The sequence below is a fragment of the Amblyraja radiata genome, chromosome 8, assembly GCF_010909765.2.
Source record: "Amblyraja radiata isolate CabotCenter1 chromosome 8, sAmbRad1.1.pri, whole genome shotgun sequence".
NCBI lineage: Eukaryota > Metazoa > Chordata > Chondrichthyes > Rajiformes > Rajidae > Amblyraja > Amblyraja radiata.
The window spans coordinates 78,206,786-78,228,996 of NC_045963.1; the positions used below are offsets into that span (position 1 = coordinate 78,206,786).

General features: G+C 45.2%; 1 protein-coding gene across 1 annotated transcript in view; it reads left to right on the top strand.

Annotated features, from left to right (window-relative positions):
- Positions 1-22,211, top strand: part of macrod2 (mono-ADP ribosylhydrolase 2) — a 1,179,663-nt gene that overhangs the window by 1,132,706 nt on the left and 24,746 nt on the right. The window contains exons 13-15 of the mRNA XM_033026285.1: positions 12,830-12,904; positions 18,326-18,391; positions 21,318-21,404. Coding sequence (XP_032882176.1) covers positions 12,830-12,904; positions 18,326-18,391; positions 21,318-21,404 — 228 coding nt within the window. The remainder of the gene's footprint in view (positions 1-12,829; positions 12,905-18,325; positions 18,392-21,317; positions 21,405-22,211) is intronic.

Here is a 22,211-nt window from a genome sequence, read left to right on the forward strand (position 1 = left end):
ATGTCCTTCCTCAAATTAATAACAGGTGTTTTCAAGATATTTCACCTGCATGTAGCTCATAGGTTTAGTTTAGTTTAGTTCAGAGATACAGCGCGGAAACAGGCCCTTTGGCCCACCGAGTCCACACTGACCAGCGATCCTTGCACACTAACACTACCCTACACACGCTAGGGACAATTCTACATTTATACCAAGCCAGTTAACTTACAACCCCGTACGTCTTTGGATTGTGGGAAGAAACCAAAGTCAAGAACCAGGGGCCACAGTTTGAGAATAAGGGGTAAGCCATTTAGAACGGAGATGAGGAAAAACTTTTTCACCCAGAGACCTGTGAGTCTGTGGAATTCTCTGCCTCAGAGGGCGGTGGAGGCCGATTCTCTGGATGCTTTCAAGAGATAGTTGGATAGAGCTCTTAAAGATAGCAGGGTCTACTATTATATTTGGAATAATAGTAGAAGATATCAATTTAAATAAAGACCAAAACGTTTTTTTTAATTATGGGTTAATAATTGGAAAGAAATTGATACTTAAATTTTGGAAAAATACAACCATACCAACTGTTAAAATGTGGATTAGGAATATGATGGACATAGCACGCCTTGAAGAAATGAGACTCCGACTAATAGATAAATATGACCAATTCTTAAGGAGTTGGTCTCCTTTCATCGACTTTTTGGAATCATGTGATGCAGCGGTACCATAAGGATTGCTGATTTCAGTTCATGACGTGGATAGATCTACATCTCCGAATATAGATTTGAAAAATTCTCTTTTAAGGGGCCTTCTCTCCTATTTCTACTTTCCACTTTTTCTTTTTTTTTATATATACACACTTCACGTTTTTCTATTCTCTACCATCTATTTTTCCTCTTTTTCCCCTTTCTATTGTTTTCTTTTTCTTGTCTTGCTTTCTTCCTTCTCAAAACATAAAACTAGAGGTTGTACATAGAATGGATTACGGTATGACATAGTTGGCACCTAAAATTAGGTTCCACTGTACTGTTTTGTACAGTATTATAATAATAATAATAATGGATGGGATTTATATAGCGCCTTTCTAATACTCAAGGCGCTTTACATCGCATTATTCATTCACTCCTCAGTCACACTCGGTGGTGGTAAGCTACTTCTGTAGCCACAGCTGCCCTGGGGCAGACTGACGGAAGCGTGGCTGCCAATCTGCACCTACGGCCCCTCCGACCACCACCAATCACTCACACACATTCACACACATTCACACACAGGCAAAGGTGGGTGAAGTGTCTTGCCCAAGGACACAACGACAGTATGCACTCCAAGCGGGATTCGAACCGGCTACCTTCCGGTTGCCAGCCGAACACTTAGCCCATTGTGCCATCTGTCGTCCCTAAATTATTAACTTCTAATAAAATAAACAAAAACAAAAACAAAAAAGATAGCAGGGTCAAGGGATATGGGGAGAAGGCAGGAACTGGGTACTGATTGGAGATGATCAGCCATGATCACATTGAATGGCGGTGCTGGCTCACAGGGCCGAAAGGCCTACTCCTGCACCTATTGTCTATTGTCTATCTTGGAGAAAACCCACACAGGTCACAGGGAGAATGTACAAACTCCATACAGACAGCACCTGTAGTCAGGATTGAACCCGGATCTCTGGCCCTGTAAGGAAGTAGCTCTAACGCTGTGCCATCGTGCCACACTTGAGGTTACTGATGGTTGAAATGGGCACAGAGAAAATGATCAATTAGGATTCTAGAACTTCTCATTATGCAAGGAAACTTACAAAACATTTGAGAGAATACTAAAGATAAATCAGGAAGGAACTGCAAATGCTGGTTTAAACCGAAGATAGACACAAATAAGCTGCAGTAACTCAGCGGGACAGGCAGCATCTCTGGAGAGAAGGAACAGGTGACTCCGGGTGCTCCAGTTTCTTCCCACATCCCAGAGACGTGCGGGTTTGTGGGTCAATCGCCCCTCTGTGAATTACCCCTAGTGTGTAGGGAGTGGATGAGAAAGTGGGAAAGCATAGAACTACTGTGAACGGGTGATCGATGGTCGGCATGGACTCGGTGGGCCGAAGGGCCTGTTTCCACGCTGTATCTCTAAACCAAGCTAAACATTTCAAGAAATGAATTTGTGTCTGTTCTTTATTGAGATTGAATATTATCTGTCGCAATGAATTCTCATTCTATTTATTTTTCGATGTTATTATAGATGATTCTGAACACTGTCACTGGTTTTGCTCAAACTGTGATGATATTATGCATGAAAAATGGGTGATTACATTTGGGTTTTGCAGAAATGTGTATCTTGCTGGCTACACAGTATTGTGCATAAAAGAAATGTGCTCTGAATAGACAATAGGTGCAGGAGTAGGCCATTCGGCCCTTCGTGCCAGCATCGCCATTCAATGTGATCATGGCTGATCATCCCCAATCAGTACCCCGTTCCTGCCTTCTCCCCATATCCTCTGACTCCGCCATCTTTAAGAGCCCTATCTAGCTCTCTCTTGAAAGTATCCAGAGAACCGGCCTCCACCGCCCTCTGAGGCAGAGAATTCCACAGACTCACCACTCTCTGGGTGAAAAAGTGTTTCCTCATCTCCATTCCAAATGGCTTACTCCTTATTCTTAAACTGTGGCCCCTGGTTCAGGACTCTCCCAACATCGGGAACATGCTTCCTGCCTTAATCGTGTCCAAGCCCTTAATAATCTTATATGTTTCAATAAGACTCCCTCTCATCCTTTTAAATTACAGAGTATACAAGCCCAGCCGCTCCATTCTCTCATCATATGACAGTCCCGCCATCCCGGGAATCAACCTTGTGAACCTACGCTGCACTCCCTCAATAGCAAGAATGTCCTTCCTCAAATTAAGGAACCAAAACTACACACCATGCGATGCAATTGTTGAAAATTCTCATTCTAACGAGTTTTCACACTCCTTCAAAACCTGCCTCTCCATATTATTAAATCCATTTCCAATCCTGACATTGCAAATGTAAATTTCCCCAGGTGTGTAGGGAGTGGATGAGAAAGTGGGATAACATGGAACTCCTGTGAACGGGTGATCGATGGTTGTCTCGGACTCAGTGGGCGAGTGTGACTATCATTTCAAGATAGTCACAATATGCTGGAGTAACTCAGCGGGACAGGCAGCATCTCCGGAGAGAAGGAATGGGTGACGTTTTGGGTCGAGACCCTTCTTCAGACCCTTCATTTCAAGAAATGAATTAGTATCTCTTCTTTAGTGAGATTGAATATTATTTGTTGCAATGAATGTTGCAATACTGGCATAATTATCTGGTAAACCTCCACATTCTTCCTGTAATGGGGACAACAAGAGTCATAGAGTGATTTAGTGTGGGAACAGGCCCTTCGGCCCAATTTGCCCACACCGGCCAATATGTCCCAGCTACACTAATAATAATAATGGATGGGATTTATATAGCGCCTTTCTAATACTCAAGGCGCTTTACATCGCATTATTCATTCACTCCTCAGTCACACTCGGTGGTGGTAAGCTACTTCTGTAGCCACAGCTGCCCTGGGGCAGACTGATGGAAGCGTGGCTGCCAATCTGCGCCTACGGCCTCTCCGACCACCACCAATCACTCACACACATTCACACACTAGTCCCACTTGTCTGCGCTTGGTCCATATCCCTCCAAACCTATCCTATCCATGTACCTGTCTAACTGTTTCTTAAACGTTGGGATAGTCCCAGCCTCAATTACCTCCTCTGGCAGCTTGTTCCATACACCCACCACCCTTTGTGTGAAAAAGTTACCCCTCAGATTCCTATTAAATCTTTTCCGTGCGGTGTTTCCTTAAGCGTCGCAACATTTTTTTTAGCCGCCGCTGGATTTTGAAATGTTCAAAATCTTTCAGCGACCCTGATACGTCAGTCAATGACGCCGGCAGTCGCCGAAAAAATCGCCAAGTGGAACAGGCCCTTACAGCTCACACCCTCTAGTCCTGGCCACATCCTCGTCAATCTTTTCTGAACCCTTTCAAGCTCGACAGTATCTTTCCAATAACAAAAAGGAAATTGGATGGAATACTCCAAATGCAAGGAGGTCCTTCTGCAGTTGTACAGAGCCCTAGTGAGACCACACCTGGAGCATTGTGTACAGTTTTGGTCCCCTAATTTGAGGAAGGACATTCATGCTATTGAGGGAGTGCAGCGTAGGTTTACAAGGTTAATTCCTGGGATGGCGGGACTGTCATATGCTGAGAGAATGGAGCAGCTGGGCTTGTATACTCTGGAGTTTAGAAGGAAGAGAGGGAATCTCATTGAAACATATAAGATTGTTAAGGGTTTGGACATGCTGGAGGCAGGAAACATGTTCCCGATGTTGGGGGAGTCCAGAACCAGGGGCCACAGTTTGGAGTAAGCCAGTTAGAACGGAGATGAGGAAACACTTTTTCTCACAGAGAGTGGTGAGTCTGTGCAATTCTCTGCCTCAGAGGGCGGTGGAGGCGGGTTCTCTGGATGCTTTCAAGAGAGAGCTAGATACGGCTCTTAAAAATAGCGGAGTCAGGGAATATGGGGAGAAGGCAGGAACGGGGTACTGATTGGGGATGATCTGCCATGATCACATTGAATGGCGGTGCTGGCTCGAAGGGCCGAATGGCCTTCTCCTGCACCTATTGTCTATTGTCAGACTCACCAAACTATGCTGGAATAGAGAAACAAGGTCATGCAGATGCTGGTTTATATAAGAAAGACACGGTGCTGGAATAACTCAGCAGGTCAGGCAGCATCTCTGGAGAAGATAGATAGTGTAAAGATGTGCCCCGACCCAAAGCATCACCCCATCCATGTTCTCCAGAGTTGCTGCCTGACCTGTTGAGTTGCGTGTCTTTTTCATGCCTTGATAAACATCGACAGCAATCACCTCCCTGTTTTTGTCCTCCGCTAAACGTTATGTAAGGTGAATCCTGCCTTACGACATGACAATTAGTGCTACAGATGTAAGGAGGAACTTCAGTCTTGAGAGGGGAACAACATCGAAGCAGCTGCTTCGGGGACAGAGATCACAGAGCATTTGGCCCCAGAGCATTTGGTTTCCATAACTTGGCCAAGGATGTTTCAATCCACTTTTTCCACCGTTTTTGTTCAGTTCCCCTGTGTTTCCACAAAGGAAATGCGAAGGAAGTGCCCCAAATGAGAAGAACATCAGAGATTTACACAGCGCACCATCTTGAACGAGGTCGGCACTAATTAGTCAGGAGTGTTTTTATTGTCAAATGCCCCCGCTAGAACAATGATATTCTTAAACCCCGTCCCACTTTCACAACCTAATTTCCCTTGACTCATACTCGCAGTATGGTCGCCACGAGGCCGTAGGAGATCTTCGTAACTCTCCTCATGCTCGTGAGTGGTCTCCGCATACTCGTGGCCTCAAGTAGGTCGCGGCGTTTTTTCCAGCCCGATAAAAAATGTCCACGAGTAAAAATTATGTCAGCATGGAAAAAATTGATACTTTTTACTCATAGGTAGGTTGTAGGTAGGTCGTAGGTCGGTGACTGGCCCGAGAAAAAAAATGCAAACATGACATAATTTTATCATGTGATCATTTTCCACTCGTAGCTAGTCGTAGTTGGTCTTAAGGGCCTGTCCCACATTCACAACCTAATTCACGGCCTTTTTTACAAGTCATTTTTCATCATGTTGAAAAAACGCCCTGACCTACTTGATGCCACGAGTAACTACGACTAGCATCACGACCTTTTTTTTCTCCCTCGTTTATTATATTGCTCACAGTGTACTATGTCTCTAGATCCTGGGTGTGTACGTCCACTTCCCGTTTGTTGCAAAGCCAGCATAGATCCAACCCGTCCATCAGATGATATACTGAGCCTTCATGTGGAAAGCCCACACTTGGCTGCATGCTTCCCATCACCAGGCTCAGGATAGACTTTCCCCTGAGATGCCCTGAAAGTGCAGCACGGTGGCGCAGCAGTAGAGTTGCTGCCCTACTGCTCTCCCATCGCCAGAGACCCAGGATCGATCCCGACCACGGGTGCTGCCCGTACATTCTCCCCGTGACCTGCGTGGCCTTTCTCCGAGATCTTCGGTTTCCTCCCACACTCCAAAGACGTGCAGGTTTGTAGGTTAATTGGCTTGGGTTTGTATACTTGGTATAAGTGTAAATTGTCCCTAGTAGGATAGTGTTAATGTGCTGGGATCGCTGGACGGTGCGGACTCAGTCTGCCGAAGGGCCTGTTTCCGCGCTATATATCAAAAACCAAATCTAATCTAAAAATAAAACCAATCAGGGAATATTGTGCAGAATTTATAAAACATGCGGAAAATCACGAGGATTACGTCAGATAGATGTACAGAATCCCTTGTCCAGAGTTGGGGAATCGAGGACTAAATCGAGGTAAAAATAGGTCTGTGAAGGGAAAAAGATGTAATAGACAATAGACAATAGGTGCAGGAGTAGGCCATTCGGCCCTTCGAGCCAGCACCGCCATTCAATGTGATCATGGCTGATCATCCCCAATCAGTACCCCGTTCCGGCCTTCTCCCCATATCCCCTGACTCCGCTATCTTTAAGAGCCCTATCTAGCTCTCTCTTGAAAGTATCCAGAGAACCGTCCTCCACTGCCCTCTGAGGCAGAGAATTCCACAGGAATCCGAAGGGTAACTTTTTCACACAACGGGTGGTGGGTGTATGGAACAAGCTGCTGGAGGAGGTCGTTGAGGCTGTGGGACTATCCCAACATTTAAGAAACAGTTAGACAGGTACATGGATAGGACAGGTTTGGAGGGATTTGGACCAAACGCAAGCAGGTGGGACTAATGTAGCTGGGACATGTTGGCCGGTGTGGGCAAGTTGGGTCGAAGGACCCGTTTACATGCTGTATCACTCCATGACTCTGTGACTAATGCAATCACCCTGGTTTAAGTTGCAACTCGCATGGCAACCAAACTTATTTTGCATAATTACAAATGAAAAATCTTCAGGAATCTTGCGTAATCAGGCAGAATAACCCAAATTTCCACCAACCCTGGTTGTGTGGCAATAAATTATATCTATCTATCTATCTATCTATCTATCTATCTATCTATCTATCTATCTATCTATCTATCTATCTATCTATCTATCTATCTATCTATCTATCTATCTTAAGAGAAAAAACGTCATTTATTTTCATTGAAAAGTTTTCCTTGATATATTTCAGTCGTAGCACATGTTAATGAATACAGCTTTACAGTGGTTTCTCAGTAAAATATTCATTTTAATGAGGATATCCAGCACTCAGCAATGACTAACTGGATTTTAAAATGACTGAAAATAACTCAATTGATTATATATTAAGTTATTTTCAGTGAACTGAAACGGAAAATAAATTAATTGCAATCTGAAGACGGGTCCCGACCCGAAACATCACCTATCCATGTCCTTCAGGGATGCTGCCCGACCTGCAGTGTTACTCCAGCATTTTGTGCCTATCTTTGGTATAACCCAGCATCTGAGTTCCTTTTTATTACATTGTAAATCAATTGCTTCCAGATTGAAAAATCCTTTCAACTATACCAATTATGGCCTTATATTTGAAAGGACATTGCCCAAATTTCAAGAGTCTTTTCAAAACAATAACACTTTCACAAGCTCATACCAGACATAGACAAATTTCTGAATGTAACTGTGAAGACGTAACAGGGAAATAGTATAGAAGAGTGTGGAAAATTTGTATATGCTCTTTGAAGGCGATGTCGCAGGTAAATCGGGTGGTCAAAAAGACTTTTGGCACTTTGGCCTTCATCAGTCAGAGTATAGAGTATAGAGTGTATAGAGTGCTGTCTCCTCCCCTTCCTTAACCCTCTAGCTGTCTCCTCCCATCCGCCCGCCCTCGGGCTCCTCCTCCTCCTCCCTTTTTCCTTCTTTCTTTCCCCACCCCCCATCAGTCTGAAGAAGGGTTTCGGCCCGAAACGTCGCCTATTTCCTTCGCTCCATAGATGCTGCTGCACCCGCTGAGTTTCCCCAGCAATTTTGTGTACCTTATAGAGTATAGAAGTTGGGACGTCATGTTGCAGTTGTATAAGACGTTGGTGAGGCTGCATTTAGAATATTGTGTTCAGTTCTGGGCACCATGTTACAGCAGGGAAGGATGCAGAGAAGAATTACGAGGATGTTAGACAATAGACAATAGACAATAGGTGCAGGAGTAGGCCATTCGGCCCTTTGTGCCAGCACTGATCATGGCTGATCATCCCCAATCGGTAACCCATTCCTGCCTTCTCCCCATATCCCCTGACTCCGCTATCTTTAAGAGCCCTATCTAGCTCTCTCTTGAAAGTATCCAGAGAAGCGGCCTCCGCCACCCTCTGAGGCAAAGAATTCCATAGACTCACAACTCTCTGTGTGAAAAAGTGTTTCCTCGTCTCCGTTCTCAATGGCTTACCCCTTATTCTTAAACTGTGGCCCCTGGTTCTGGACTCTCCCAACATCGGGAACATGTTTCCTGCCTCTAACGTGTCCAATCCCTTAATAATCTTATATGTTTCAATGAGATGCTCTCTCATCCTTCTAAACTCCAGAGTGTACAAGCCCAGCCGCTCCATTCTCTCAGCATATGACAGTCCCGCCATCCCGGGAATTAACCTTGTAAACATACGCTGCATTCCCTCAATAGCAAGAATGTCTTTCCTCAAATTAGGGGACCAAAACTGCACACAATATTCCAGGTGTGGTCTCATTAGGGCCCTGTACAACTGCAGAAGGATGTTGCCAGGACTCGAGGGTCTGAGCTATAGGGAGAGGTTGAGCAAGCTGGGATTCTGTTCCTCGGAGTGCAGGAGGATGAGGGGTGAGCTTATAGAGGTGTATAAAATCATGAGACGTATAGATCAGAGTCTTTTGCCCAGAATAGGTGAATCGAGGACCAGAGGGCATTAACAATGAGCGTTTTGGACAAACCAGCATTGTTTTCTCCAGAGCATCAGAGGTTGAGGGGAGATAGAATGATAGAATTATAAAAATTGCAGGAGACACAGATAGGGTAAAGAGTCAGAATCATTTTCCCCGCGCAGAAATGTCAAAAACTAGAGGACATAACTTTGAGAGAAGCAAACTTTATAGGAGATGCAGGAAAAATCGTCCAGAACTAGGAGTCACAGTTTAAGGATAAGGGGCAGGCCATTTAGGACTGAGATGAGGAAATCTGTGGAATTCACTGCCACAGAAGGCAGTGGAGGCCAATTCACTGGATGTTTTCAAGAGAGAGTTAGATTTAGTTCTTAGGGCTAAGGGAATCGAGGACTATGGGGAGAAAGCGGGAACGGGGTACTGGTTTTGGATGATCAGTCATGATCATATTGAATGGCGGTGCTGGCTCGAAGGTGACAACGTTTTTCCTCATCTCAGTTCTAAATAGCCTTCCCTTTATTCTTACTCCTGCACCTATGTATCTATGTATCTATGTAATGGGGTTAGGAGGGAGAGATAGATCAGCCATGATTGAATGGTGCAGGACTATTGATGGGCCGAATGGCCTAATTCTACTCCTATCACATGGTCTGATGCTCTTAAGTCTCAATACTTCCAGCGACATTTCTTACACAATGTAAATGGCTCGTTTGTAATTATGCGTTGTCTTTCCTGGGTGTCATGGTACACCAGTCATTGAAAGTGGGCATGCAGGTGCAGCAGGCAGTGAAGAAAGCGAATGGTATGTTAGCTTTCATAGCAAAAGGATTTGAGTATAGGAGCAGGGACGTTCTACTGCAGTTGTACAGGGTCTTGGTGAGACCACACCTGGAGTATTGCGTACAGTTTTGGTCTCCAAATCTGAGGAAGGACATTATTGCCATAGAGGGAGTGCAGAGAAGGTTCACCAGACTGATTCCTGGGATGTCAGGACTGTCTTATGAAGAAAGACTGGATAGACTTGGTTTATACTCTCTAGAATTTAGGAGATTGAGAGGGGATCTTATAGAAACTTACAAAATTCTTAAGGGGTTGGACAGGCTAGATGCAGGAAGATTGCTCCCGATGTTGGGGAAGTCCAGGACAAGGGGTCACAGCTTAAGGATAAGGGGGAAATCCTTTAAAACCGAGATGAGAAGATTATTTTTCACACAGAGAGTGGTGAATCTCTGGAACTCCCTGCCACAGAGGGTAGTCGAGGCCAGTTCATTGGCTATATTTAAGAGGGAGTTAGATGTGGCCCTTGTGGCTAAGGGGATCAGAGGGTATGGAGAGAAGGCAGGTACGGGATACTGAGTTGGATGATCAGCCATGATCATATTGAATGGTGGTGCAGGCTCGAAGGGCCGAATGGCCTACTCCTGCACCTAATTTCTATGTTTCTATGTTTCTATGTTTCCGATGATTGGTTTAGCACGCAACAAAAGCTTTCTCTTGTACCTCGGTGCACGTGACGATAAACTAAACTGAACCTGAAACCCAACCACTGAATGGAACATAGAAATGTTACCCTATCTGTGTCTCCATACAAATGTACATCAGTGGAGCACAGAGAGGGGTCCCGTCCCAAAACAGCGGCGGGACGGGAAACGAGAGATGTGGACGGTGATGTGGAGAGATAAAGAGCAATGAATGAAAGCTATGCAACAAAAAAAATAATGATGATAAAGGAAACAGGCCGTTGTTAAACGAGTTGTGGGTGAGCAACCAAATAGTTGTGAGGTGAAAAATAAATGGCCGACGTGACATAGGTGGGAAACAACATCAGTGCACAAGTGCCCCCTACTGGATGACTAACACTATTTCACTGCTCCTTCCCAGGTGGTTGGAAATAGATTGTGAACACCATCAGAATAAAGGAAGCAGTAAAAATCCCTAACGGAGGCCCTTTTTCTGACATCTTAGAAACATAGAAAATAGGTGCAGGAGTAGGCCGTTCGGCCCTTCGAGCCTGCACCGCCGTTCAATATGATCATGGCTGATCATCCAACTCAGATTTGATCATCTTAGATTTTACCGCATTTTCTAGTCCGCAGTGAGAGATAAGAGGAACCGCAGATGCTGAAACCTTGAATAAAATGTGCTGGAGGAACTCCGCGGGTCAATCGTCAATTGACAATAGACAATAGGTGCAGGAGTAGGCCATTCGGCCCTTCGAGCCAGCACCGCCATTCACCGTGATCGTGGCTGATCATCCACAATCAGTATCCCGTTCCTGCCTTCTCCCCATATCCCCTGACTCCGCTATCTTTAAGAGCTCTATCCAGCTCTCTCTTGAAAGCATCCAGAGAACCGGCCTCCACCGCCCTCTGAGGCAGAGAATTCCACAGATTCACAACTCTCTGTGTGAAAAAGTTTTTCCTCATCTCCGTTCTAAATGGCTTACTCCTTATTCTTACGGCAGCATCTCTGGAGAACATGGATGGACGATGTCTTTGGGTTGCGACTATTCTTCAGACATGGATCCATGTTCACAAGTTCATGAGTTTCATTGGTGATAGGAGCAGAATTAGGCCATTCAGCCCATCAAGTCTACTCCTCCATTCAATCATGGCTGATCTATCTCTACCCCTCAACCCAATTCTCCTGCCTTCTCCCCATAACCCCTGACACCTGTAATAATCAAGAATCTATCTCTCTCTGCCTTAAAAATATCCACTCACTTGTCCACCACAGCCTTCTGTGGCAAAGAATTCCACAGAATCCACACTAGTGGAAACATCCTCTCCACATCCACTCTATTCAAGCCTTTCACTATTCTGTATGTTTCAATAGGTTCCCCCCTCATTCTTCTAAACTCCAGCAAGTACAGGCCCAGTGCCGACAAACGCTCATCATATGGTAACCTCATCTTCTTCCTAAAGGAACGTCCTTTAACTCTGAGGCTATGACCTCTAGTCCTAGACTCTCCCACCTTGTTGAGTTATGAGTGGCATAGATATGGTAGACAGTCAGAACCTTTATCCCAGGGTGGGAATGTCAAAGACTAGAGGTCACAGTTCTAAGGTGAGAGGGACAAGGTTTAAAGGAGATGTGCGGGGCACATTTGTTTTACACAGAGGGTAGTGGGTGCCTGGAACTAGCTGCTGGGGGTGATGGAATTAACCCTGCCTTAAAAATATCCATTGACTTGGCTTCCACAGCCTTCTGTGTTCTCCAGAGATGCCGCCTAGCCCGGTGTGTTAATCCAGCACTGTGACTTTTTTGTAAACGAGCATCTGCAGTTTCTTGTGTCTAGGAGTAAGGTTACGTAATATTCTAATCTCCCCCTTACTTTCCTGTGCCCCAGTGGCATTGTGGACCAGTGCCGCCTGCCTGCGTTTGGCCCATATCCCTCCATAGTGGGAGAGTCTCGCACCAGACATCACAGCCTCAGAATTAAAGGCCATTCCTTTAACAAGGAGATAAGGAGGAATTTCTTCAGATGGAGGGTGGTGAATCTGTGGAATTCTTTGCCGCAGAAGGCTAAGACAGCCAAGTCAATGGATATTTTGAAGGCGGAGATAGATAGATTATTGATTACTATCCATGTTAGGGGTTGTGGGGTGAAGGCATAGATGTTTCATGTTTTATTTGTCATTCCTACTGCCACAATATGTCATGTTGTCACGTCGGGCGGAGCACCAAGGCAAATTCCTTGTATGTGAATACTTGGCCAATAAACTTAGCCATTCATTCATTCATTCATAGATCAGCCATGATTGAATGGTGCAGTAGACTTGCTGGGCCGAATGGCCTAATTCTGCTCCTGTCACTTCTGACCGCTTATGATCTTATGTAGACCAGCATCTGTACTTGTGTCTCTCCGTCTGCCCTCTCAGGTGGTAGATATGTAGGATTTTTCAGTGCTATTTTCCATACTTACCTAGTGACTGTATTTTTCCTTTGGTTTGTTTACAGCCTCAACAGACGGGAGCACTGATGCCGAAGTGAAAAATTCTCCAAAAAAAACAGATGAGAAATCTGACTCGCCCTGTAAGATATTTCCACACATTGCATTGATGAAGTGGTTCTTTGAGAAGACTTTGTTGAAATAGACATAACATAAGCCAAACCTCCTCCCCCCCCGACTGCTCCGGTTTCCTCCCGCACTCCAACGACGTACAGGTTTGCAGGTTAATTGGCTTGGTATAAATGTAAATTGTCCCTAGTGGGTGCAGGATAGTGTTAGTGTGCAGGGATCGCTGGTCGGCGCGGACTGGATGGGCCGAAGGGCCTGTTTCCACTCTGTATCTCTAAGCTAAACTAAACAACTGCAGGAGGTGTAACGCCAGCCGTCTTTGACCCGGTCCAGGTGCCCCAGCAGTTCTTCCAGGCGAGGCAGAGGTTCACCTGCACCTCCTCTAACCTCATCGACTGCATCCCGATGTAGCCTCCTGTACATCAGTGAGACCAAGCATAGACTCGCCGACTGTTCCGCCAAACACTTGCGCTCAGTCCGCCAAGGCCTGTCTGATCTCCTGATTTCTCACCTCCCCTTCCCATTCCCACACTCAAATTGGAGGAGCAGCATCTTGTATTCTGCTGGGGCAGCTTACAACCCAATGGTACGAGCATTGAATTCTCCAATTTTAGGTAACCGATCTACAAACAACCCCCCCCCCCCCCACTTTGCTTTTCACTGTACCTCAGTACACGTCACAATAAACAAAAATGAACCTGATCTCCCAGTGGCCCAGCACTTCAACTCCCCCTCCCATTCCCAATCTGACCTTTCTATCCTGGGCCTCCTCATTTGCCAGAGTGAGTCCCACTGCAAATTGTAGGAACAGCACCTCATATTTCGCTTGGGTGACAATAGACAATAGACAATAGGTGCAGGAGTAGGCCATTTGGCCCTTCGAGCCAGCACCGCCATTCAATGTGATCATGGCTGATCATCCCCAATCAGTACCCCGCTCCTGCCTTCTCCCCATATCCCCTGACTCTGCTATTTTTAAGAGCCCTATCTAGCTCTCTCTTGAAAGCATCCAGAGAACCTGCCTCCACCGCCCTCTGAGGCAGAGAATTCCACAGACTCACCACTCTCTGTGAGAGAAATTGTTTCCTCATCTCCGTTCTAAATGGCTTACCCCTTATTGTTAAACTGTGGCCCCTGGTTCTGGACTCCCCCAACATCGGGAACATGTTTCCTGCCTCTAGCGTGTCCAAACCCTAAACAATCTGCAGGTTTATATCTCAGCGGTATGAACATTGACTTCTCTAATTTCAGCTAGCCCTTGCTTACTCCCTCCTTCCCCTCCCCTTCTCAGCTCTCCCACAGAGCCTACTTCCTTTCTTTATCCCCCCCCCCCCCCCGACATCAGTCTGCAGAAGGGTCTCAACCTGAAAAGGCCACCAATTCTTTCTCTCCACAGATGCTGCCTCACCCGCTGAGTTTCCAGCATATTTTGTCTACCTTTGAACCTATCACTTGCCAGGCTTTGCCTTGCCCGCCACCTCTCTTCCAGCTTTGTTCCTCCCCCCCACCCACCCCCCCCCTCCCCCACCCCTCCCCTCTACCAGAATCAGAATGAAGGGTCCCAACCCAAAACATCACCTGGTCCTTCCCTCCAGAGACACTGCCTGTCCAGCTGAGTTACTCCAGCATGTTGTGTCTACAGTGTAAACCAGCATCTGCAGTTCCTTCCCACACATTGAATCATCAAGTATTGTAGCACAGAAACAGGCCCTTCAGCCCAACTTCCCCATGCCAACCAAGATGCCTTCCTCACCGAGTCCCCTTTGTCTGCATTTGGCCCAGGTCCCTCTCAATATTTCCCATCCATAAATCTGTCTAAATTTATTATAAACATGGTAATTATATTTCTTCTGCCATCCCCTCTGGCAGCTCATTCCCAATGCTCACCTCTCTGCGAGGAAGCACTGCCCTTCAGTTTCCCCTTGAATCTTTCCCCTCTCACCTTAAACCTACATCATAGAGTGAATGAGACCACACCTGGAGTATTGCGTGCAGTTTTGGTCCCCTAATTTGAGGAAGGACATTCTTGCTATTGAGGGAGTGCAGCGTAGGTTTACAAGGTTAATTCCCGGGATGGCGGGACTGTCATATGCTGAGAGAATGGAGCAGCTGGGCTTTTATACTTTGGAGTTTAGAAGGATGAGAGGGGATCTTATTGAAACATATAAGATTGTTAAGGATTTGGACACGGTAGAGGCAGGAAACATGTTCCCGATGTTGGGGGAGTCCTGAACCAGGGGCCACAGTTTAAGAATAAGGAGTAAGCCATTTAGAACGGAGACGAGGAAATACTTTTTCTCACAGAGAGTTGTGAGTGTGGAATTCTCTGCCTCAGAGGGCGGTGGAGGTAGGTTCTCTCGATGCTTTCAAGAGAGATCTGGATAGGGCTCTTAAAGATAGCGGACATGGGATATGGGGAAAAGGCAGGAACGGGGTACTGATTGGGGATGATCAGCCATGATCACATTGAATGGCGGTGCTGGCTTGAAGGGCCAAATGGCCGACTCCTGCACCTATTGTCTATTGTTTATTGTCTAAACAGCATGGAAACAGGCACTTCGGCCCAACTTGCCCACATCGGCCAACACGTCCCAGCTACACTAGTCCCACCTGCCTGCGCTTGGCCCATATCCCTCCAAACCTGTACTATCCATGTCTAACTGTTTCTTAAACCATATAACCATATAACCATATAACAATGACAGCACGGAAACAGGCCATCTCGGCCCTACAAGTCCGTGCCGAACAATTTTTTTCCCTTAGTCCCACCTGCCTGCACTCATACCATAACCCTCCATTCCCTTCTCATCCATATGCCTATCCAATTTATTCTTAAATGATACCAACGAACCTGCCGCCACCACTTCCACTGGAAGCTCATTCCACACCGCTACCACCCTCTGAGTAAAGAAGTTACCCCTCATGTTACCCCTAAACTTCTGTCCCTTAATTCTGAAGTCATGTCCTCTTGTTTGAAACTTCCCTATTCTCAAAGGGAAAAGCTTGATCACATCAACTCTGTCTATCCCTCTCATCATTTTAAAGACCTCTATCAAGTCCCCCCTTAACCTTCTGCGCTCCAGAGAATAAAGACCTAACTTATTCAACCTATCTCTGTAACTTAGTTGTTGAAACCCAGGCAACATTCTAGTAAATCTCCTCTGTACTCTCTCTATTTTGTTGACATCCTTCCTATAATTGGGCGACCAAAATTGTACACCATACTCCAGATTTGGTCTCACCAATGCCTTGTACAATTTTAACATTACATCCCAGCTTCTATACTCAATGCTCTGATTTATAAAGGCTAGCATCCCAAAAGCTTTCTTTACCACCCTATCTATACGAGATTCCACCTTCAAGGAACTATGCACGGTTATTCCCAGATCCCTCTGTTCAACTGTATTCTTCAATTCCCTACCATTTATCATGTACGTCCTATACGTTGGGATAGTTGGGATAGCCCCTGCCTCAACCATCTCCTCTGGCTACGTCCACTAATTTTACCATGGGAAGAGACGGTGGCCATGAACCTTGTCTATCTATGCCTCTCATCACTTTATAAACCTCAATAAAGTCATCCCTCAGGGCTCTTTGTTCTAGGGAAAGCAATCCCAGTTATATGAGATGTTGAAGGTTACTTAACAACACATTAGAAACACAGAACCATAGAAACTAGGTGCAGGAGTAGGCCATTCGGCCCTTCGAACCAGCACCGCCATTCAATATGATCATCCAAAATCAGTACTTCCTTCCTGCTTTCTCCCCATATCCCTTGATTCCGTTAGCCCTAAGAGCTAAATCTAACTCTGTCTTGAAAACTACCACAAGCAACACATTAGACACTACTGTTAAACTATTTAAACCTGTATGCCAGTATTCTATATGGTTGCGTTCCAATGACTTGAGTCTTCTTCTTCTTCTTGCGTGTGGCCATGCACAGCCTAAAGTTGTAGATCAAGGGCCGACATCCAGGCCAGGACAGCATCAGTTTTTTTTTGTTTTTTTTTAAATATGTTTTATTAGAAGTAAGTACTATAATGTAGTGCATAAGTACCTAATACATAATGAGATATTACAGTTCATGTACAGCTTCTTGTTTCAAATTTAACAGAATGGAGCAGAAAATGAGACAAGCCAAGATAGAGAAGAAAAGAATATCATAAGCCGTGATGATAGTGTTAGATCGTGAGATAGTAAAGAAAGCCCAAAGAAAAGGTAGAAGGGGATAGAGTGAAAAAAAGAGAAGAGAAAAAAAAAGAGATAGAGAGAAAGAAAGGAAGTAAAAAGAAAGAGATTGAAAGAGATATACCTATTTAATATCTTTATCCACCCTTCACACGGTTCTGAAACGTTTAATTTCTAAGGTTATGTTGCACCATATGCTTGTAAAAAGTCGATAAAAGGACAGCATCAGTTACGGGGTGGATGGCTTTGATGCCACCAGGGGAAAAGCCTCAGTGGGCAGACATTCACGATGTGTGGGGTGGGCTGATCTGGATGTCAAAGTTAATTCCCGGGATGGCGGGACTGTCATATGCTGAGAGAATGGAGCAGCTGGGCTTGTACACTTTGGAGTTTAGAAGGATGAGAGGGCATCTCATTGAAACATATAAGATTGTTAAGGGCTTGGACACACTAGAGGCAGGAAACATGTTCCCGATGTTGGGGGAGTCCAGAACCAGGGGCCACAGTTTAAGAATAATGAGTAAGCCATTTAGAACGGAGACGAGGAAACACTTTTTCTCACAGAGTGTGGTGAGTCTGTGGAATTCTCTGCCTCAAAGGGCGGTGGAGGCTGGTTCTCTGGATGCTTTCAAGAGAGAGCTACATAGGGCTCTTAAAGATAGCGGAGTCAGGGGATATGTGGAGAAGGCAGGAACGGGGTAATGATTGGGGATGATCAGCCATGATCACATTGAATGGCGGTGCTGGCTCGAAGGGCCGAATGGCCTACTCTTGCACCTATTGTCTATTGTCTATTGTCTTCTCTTGGGACGACAGATGGCACAATGGGCTAAGTGTTCGGCTGGCGACCGGAAGGTAGCCGGTTCGAATCCCGCTTGGAGTGCATACTGTCGTTGTGTCCTTGGGCAAGACACTTCACCCACCTTTGCCTGTGTGTGAATGTGTGTGAGTGATTGGTGGTGGTCGGAGGGGCCGTAGGCGCAGAATGGCAGCCACGCTTCCGTCAGTCTGCCCCAGGGCAGCTGTGGCTACAGAAGTAGCTTACCACCACCGAGTGTGACTGAGGAGTGAATGAATAATGCAATGTAAAGCGCCTTGAGTATTAGAAAGGCGCTATATAAATCCCATCCATTATTATTATTCTCTTCAACTACAATTGAAAAGAGATAAAGAAATGTAACTTTAAGATTGAATTTCAAAACCAAACAAACAGTTCCTCATTTTGTCTTTTGCCTCTGTTTTTGCAGCACCTCTAGTTAGTCATGATGATGAATCCAAGCTACAAGATGTCTACATGGACAGCCAGCTTGAAGGTACAGACCAACCTGGCACAATCAACATGACAAATAAAAGATAGAAAGTGCTGGAGTAACTCAGTGGGACAGGCAGCATCTCTGGCGAGAAGGAATGGGTGACGTTTCGGGTCGAGATCCTTCTTCAGACTGATGTCAGGGGGGAGGGAGATACATAGATAAGGAACCATAAGGTGTGAAAATAGGACAAAGAGAAGGAGATGAAGGAAAACATAGAATAGATCATCTTTAGCTGGGAGAAGGTGACAACAAAGCAAACAGAGATAAAATGTAGTCGGATTGGTCGTAGAACTGGGAAGGGGGAGGGGGATGAAGTGAGAGGGAAAGCAAGGGTTACTTGAAGTTAGAGAAGTCAATATTCATACCGCTGGGGTGTAAGCTGCCCAAGCGTAATATGAGGTGCTGTTCCAATTCAGGCAGCATCTCTGGAGAACATGGACATGTGGTGTTTCAGGTCCAGTCCTTTCTTCTTTCCTGAAAAAGATCCTGACCCAAAGCGTCACCTATCCATGTTCTCCACAGATGCTGCCTGACCCGCTGAGTTACTCCAGCACTGTGTGTGTTTTTTGGAAAACAGCACCTGCAGTTCCTGGTGCCTACATTTAACATGACCTTCGGGGTCTCGACCCGAAATGTCTGAAGAAGGGTTTCGGCCTGAAACGTTGCCTATTTCCTTCGCTCCATAGATGCTGCTGCACCCGCTGAGTTTCTCCAGCACTTTTGTCTACGTTCGATTTTCCAGCATCTGCAGTTCCTTCTTAAACATGCACCCTTTCCCAGCTCTAGAGTATTATTTTATAATGAGGCCGCATTAAACACAGAGTTTCTCCAGCATTTTTGTCTACCTTCGATTTTTCCAGCATCTGCAGTTCTTTCTTGAACATGAAAACTACTATTAAATTAAATTATTAAATTTCTTTATTTATATAGCACATTTTTAGTCAACTTGCATTGACCCCAAAGTGCTTCACATAATTACATCCACACACACAGGCAAAGGTGGGTGAAGTGTCTTGCCCAAGGACACACACAGGCAAAGGTGGGTGAAGTGTCTTGCCCAAGGACACAACGACAGTATGCACTCCAAGCGGGATTCGAACCGGCCACCTTCCGGTCGCCAGCGGAACACTTAGCCCATTGTGCCATCTGTCGTCCAATCTATTAGCATGATTTCACAACGTTTTTCCTCACAAAGTAGTGAACGTTGAGCTAGATTCAGGGAGCATTTTGCTTGCTTATGGGGAATTTTGTTCACGATATCGCAAAAGGTTACAGAGCTTTTTATGTTACTGGCGAATCTGTGTGTGCAGGTGTTTGGCTGCACCCACAAGATCAGCCCCAGATCCCACATGAATTAATCACCGTGGAATGTTTTTGCAAATTGTGCTCATTTGAGAGCCTTCATGATGACTTGACAAATGTAGGAGTTTCATTCAGGGGAGAGGGGGGGTTTCGGCCCACAACGTTGCCTATTTCCTTCGTTCCATAAATGCTGCTGCGCCCGCTGAGTTTCTCCAGCACTTTTGCCTACCTTTGATTTTCCAGCATCTGCAGTTCCTTCTTAAACATGCACCCTTTAACAGCTCTAGAGTATTATTTTATAATGAGGCCGCATTTTCAAAGGCAGCACGGTGGCGCAGCAGTAGAGTTGCTGCCTTACAGCACCAGAGACCCGGGTTCGATTCTGACCAAGGGTGCTGTCGGTACGGAGTTTGAACGTTCTTCCCATGACCACGTGGGTTTTCTCCGGGTGCTTTGGTTTCCTCCAGCACTCGAAAGACACATATTCTTGTAGGTGAATTGGCTTCGGTAAAATAGTAAATTATCCCAAGTGAGTTGAATAGTGCTAATTTAGAGTCTGAAGAAGCGTCTCGACCCGAAACGTCACCCATTCCTTCTCTCCAGAGATGCTGCCTGCCCCCGCTGAGTTACTCCAGCATTTTGTGTCTGTCTTCGGTTTAAACCAGCATCTGCAGTTCCTTCCCACACAGAAGTGTGCGAGAATACAGGGTGATGGCTGGTCAGCACGGATTCGGTGGGCTGAAGGGCCTGTTTCCAAACTGTATCTCTAAAGTCTAAATTAAGAATCTAACTGCTTATGTATGTATATGATCGGTGCCCCGCTCCCTGCCATGGATGCCCTCCACCGCAAACGGTGTCTGAGACGGGCCGGGAAAATCATCAAGGACCCTAACCATGGACTATTTGTCCTCCTCCCATCAGGGAGGCGGTACAGGAGCCTCAGGTCTCGCACAAGCAGGCTGAGGAACAGCTTTTTCAATAACACCATTACACTGCTGAACTCACAGTCCCGACGCTAGCTATCTTTTATACTCTCCCATCTGTATACATTTATTTGCCTATGTACCAGTTTAATTCATCCACAGTGCACATATTGTTTAACCAGTATTTTTATTTCTACTATCTTGCACTATGACCAGACGCTAAACTGCATTTTGTTGTACCTGTACTCGTATTTGTGCAATGACAATAAAGTTGAATCAAATCAATCAAATCAAATCAAATGAGCTTATAAAAATAATTTGCAATAATTTTAAACATAAGATCAGGGATTTACACTTCGATTGAGCTTGTTTGTGTGCTTGTTGTATTAATCAAACTGCGATAAGATGCAACTCGTAAAGGTGTGTTTCTCTTTTTTAATTAATTTGCAAAGATTGCATTTTAAACGTCCTGCTTAAATTTTCTGGATCGTGGCCAAAATTTGCAGCTGTCCTACAGGAGAAAATGGAAGGGAAAGCACTTTTGGATTTTACATCTTTCATGTAACCTAGGAAACCAGCATCCTGAAAATGATTTTTTTGCTGTCTAAGTATCACGTTGACATCTTGAAAGCTGGAGATCGTATTAGCGTGTTTTGGAAAAGTGTCTTTTTTTCACATTTTTAAAAATTGTTTATTTTTAGATAAACAAGAAGACAATGTAATGCTTAGCCAACCTTGCACCCAGATAGAGGAAATCGAGATGGGAAACTCCCAAGAACAGACAGAGGGTAAGAATCTATTTACACATCATAAGTTCATAAGTTCTAGGAGTAGAATTAGGCCATTTGGCCCATCAAGTCTACTCTGCTGTTCAACCATGGCAGATCTACCTTTCCCTCTCAACCCCATTCTCCTGCCTTCTCCCCATAACCCCTGATACCCGTACTAATCTAGGATCTATCTATCTCTGCCTTAACGACAGATGGCACAATGGGCTAAGTGTTCGGCTGGCAACCGGAAGGTAGCTGGTTCGAATCCCGCTTGGAGTGCATACTGTCGTTGTGTCCTTGGGCAAGACACTTCACCCACCTTTGCCTGTGTGAGTCCTTGGGCAAGACACTTCACCCACCTTTGCCTGTCTGTGTGGATGTAATTGTGTGAAGCACTTCGGGGTCAATGCAAGTTGACTAAAAATGTGCTATATAAATAAAGACATTTAATTTAATTTAATTAAAAAAAAATATCCTTTGGCCTCCACAACCTTCTGTGGCAATGAATTCCACAGATTCGTCACCCTCTAACTGAAGAAATTCCTGCTCATCTCCTTCCAAAAGGAACGTCCTTTAATACTGGGGCTATGACCCCTGGCCCTAGAATCCCCCCATTAGTAAACAAATCTCTCACATCCACTCTATCCAGGCCTGTCACTATTTGGTAAGTTTCAAAAACATCCAGAATAACTTGCGGTCTATTTCCACATACAATTATCTCAAGTGCCTATGCATAGTGATACTTGTACTGAACTGCCCCAGCCAGACATAAAAACAGCTTTTTTTCCACGAGTAGTAGCTCTACTCAATAACTTAATTAAGTAT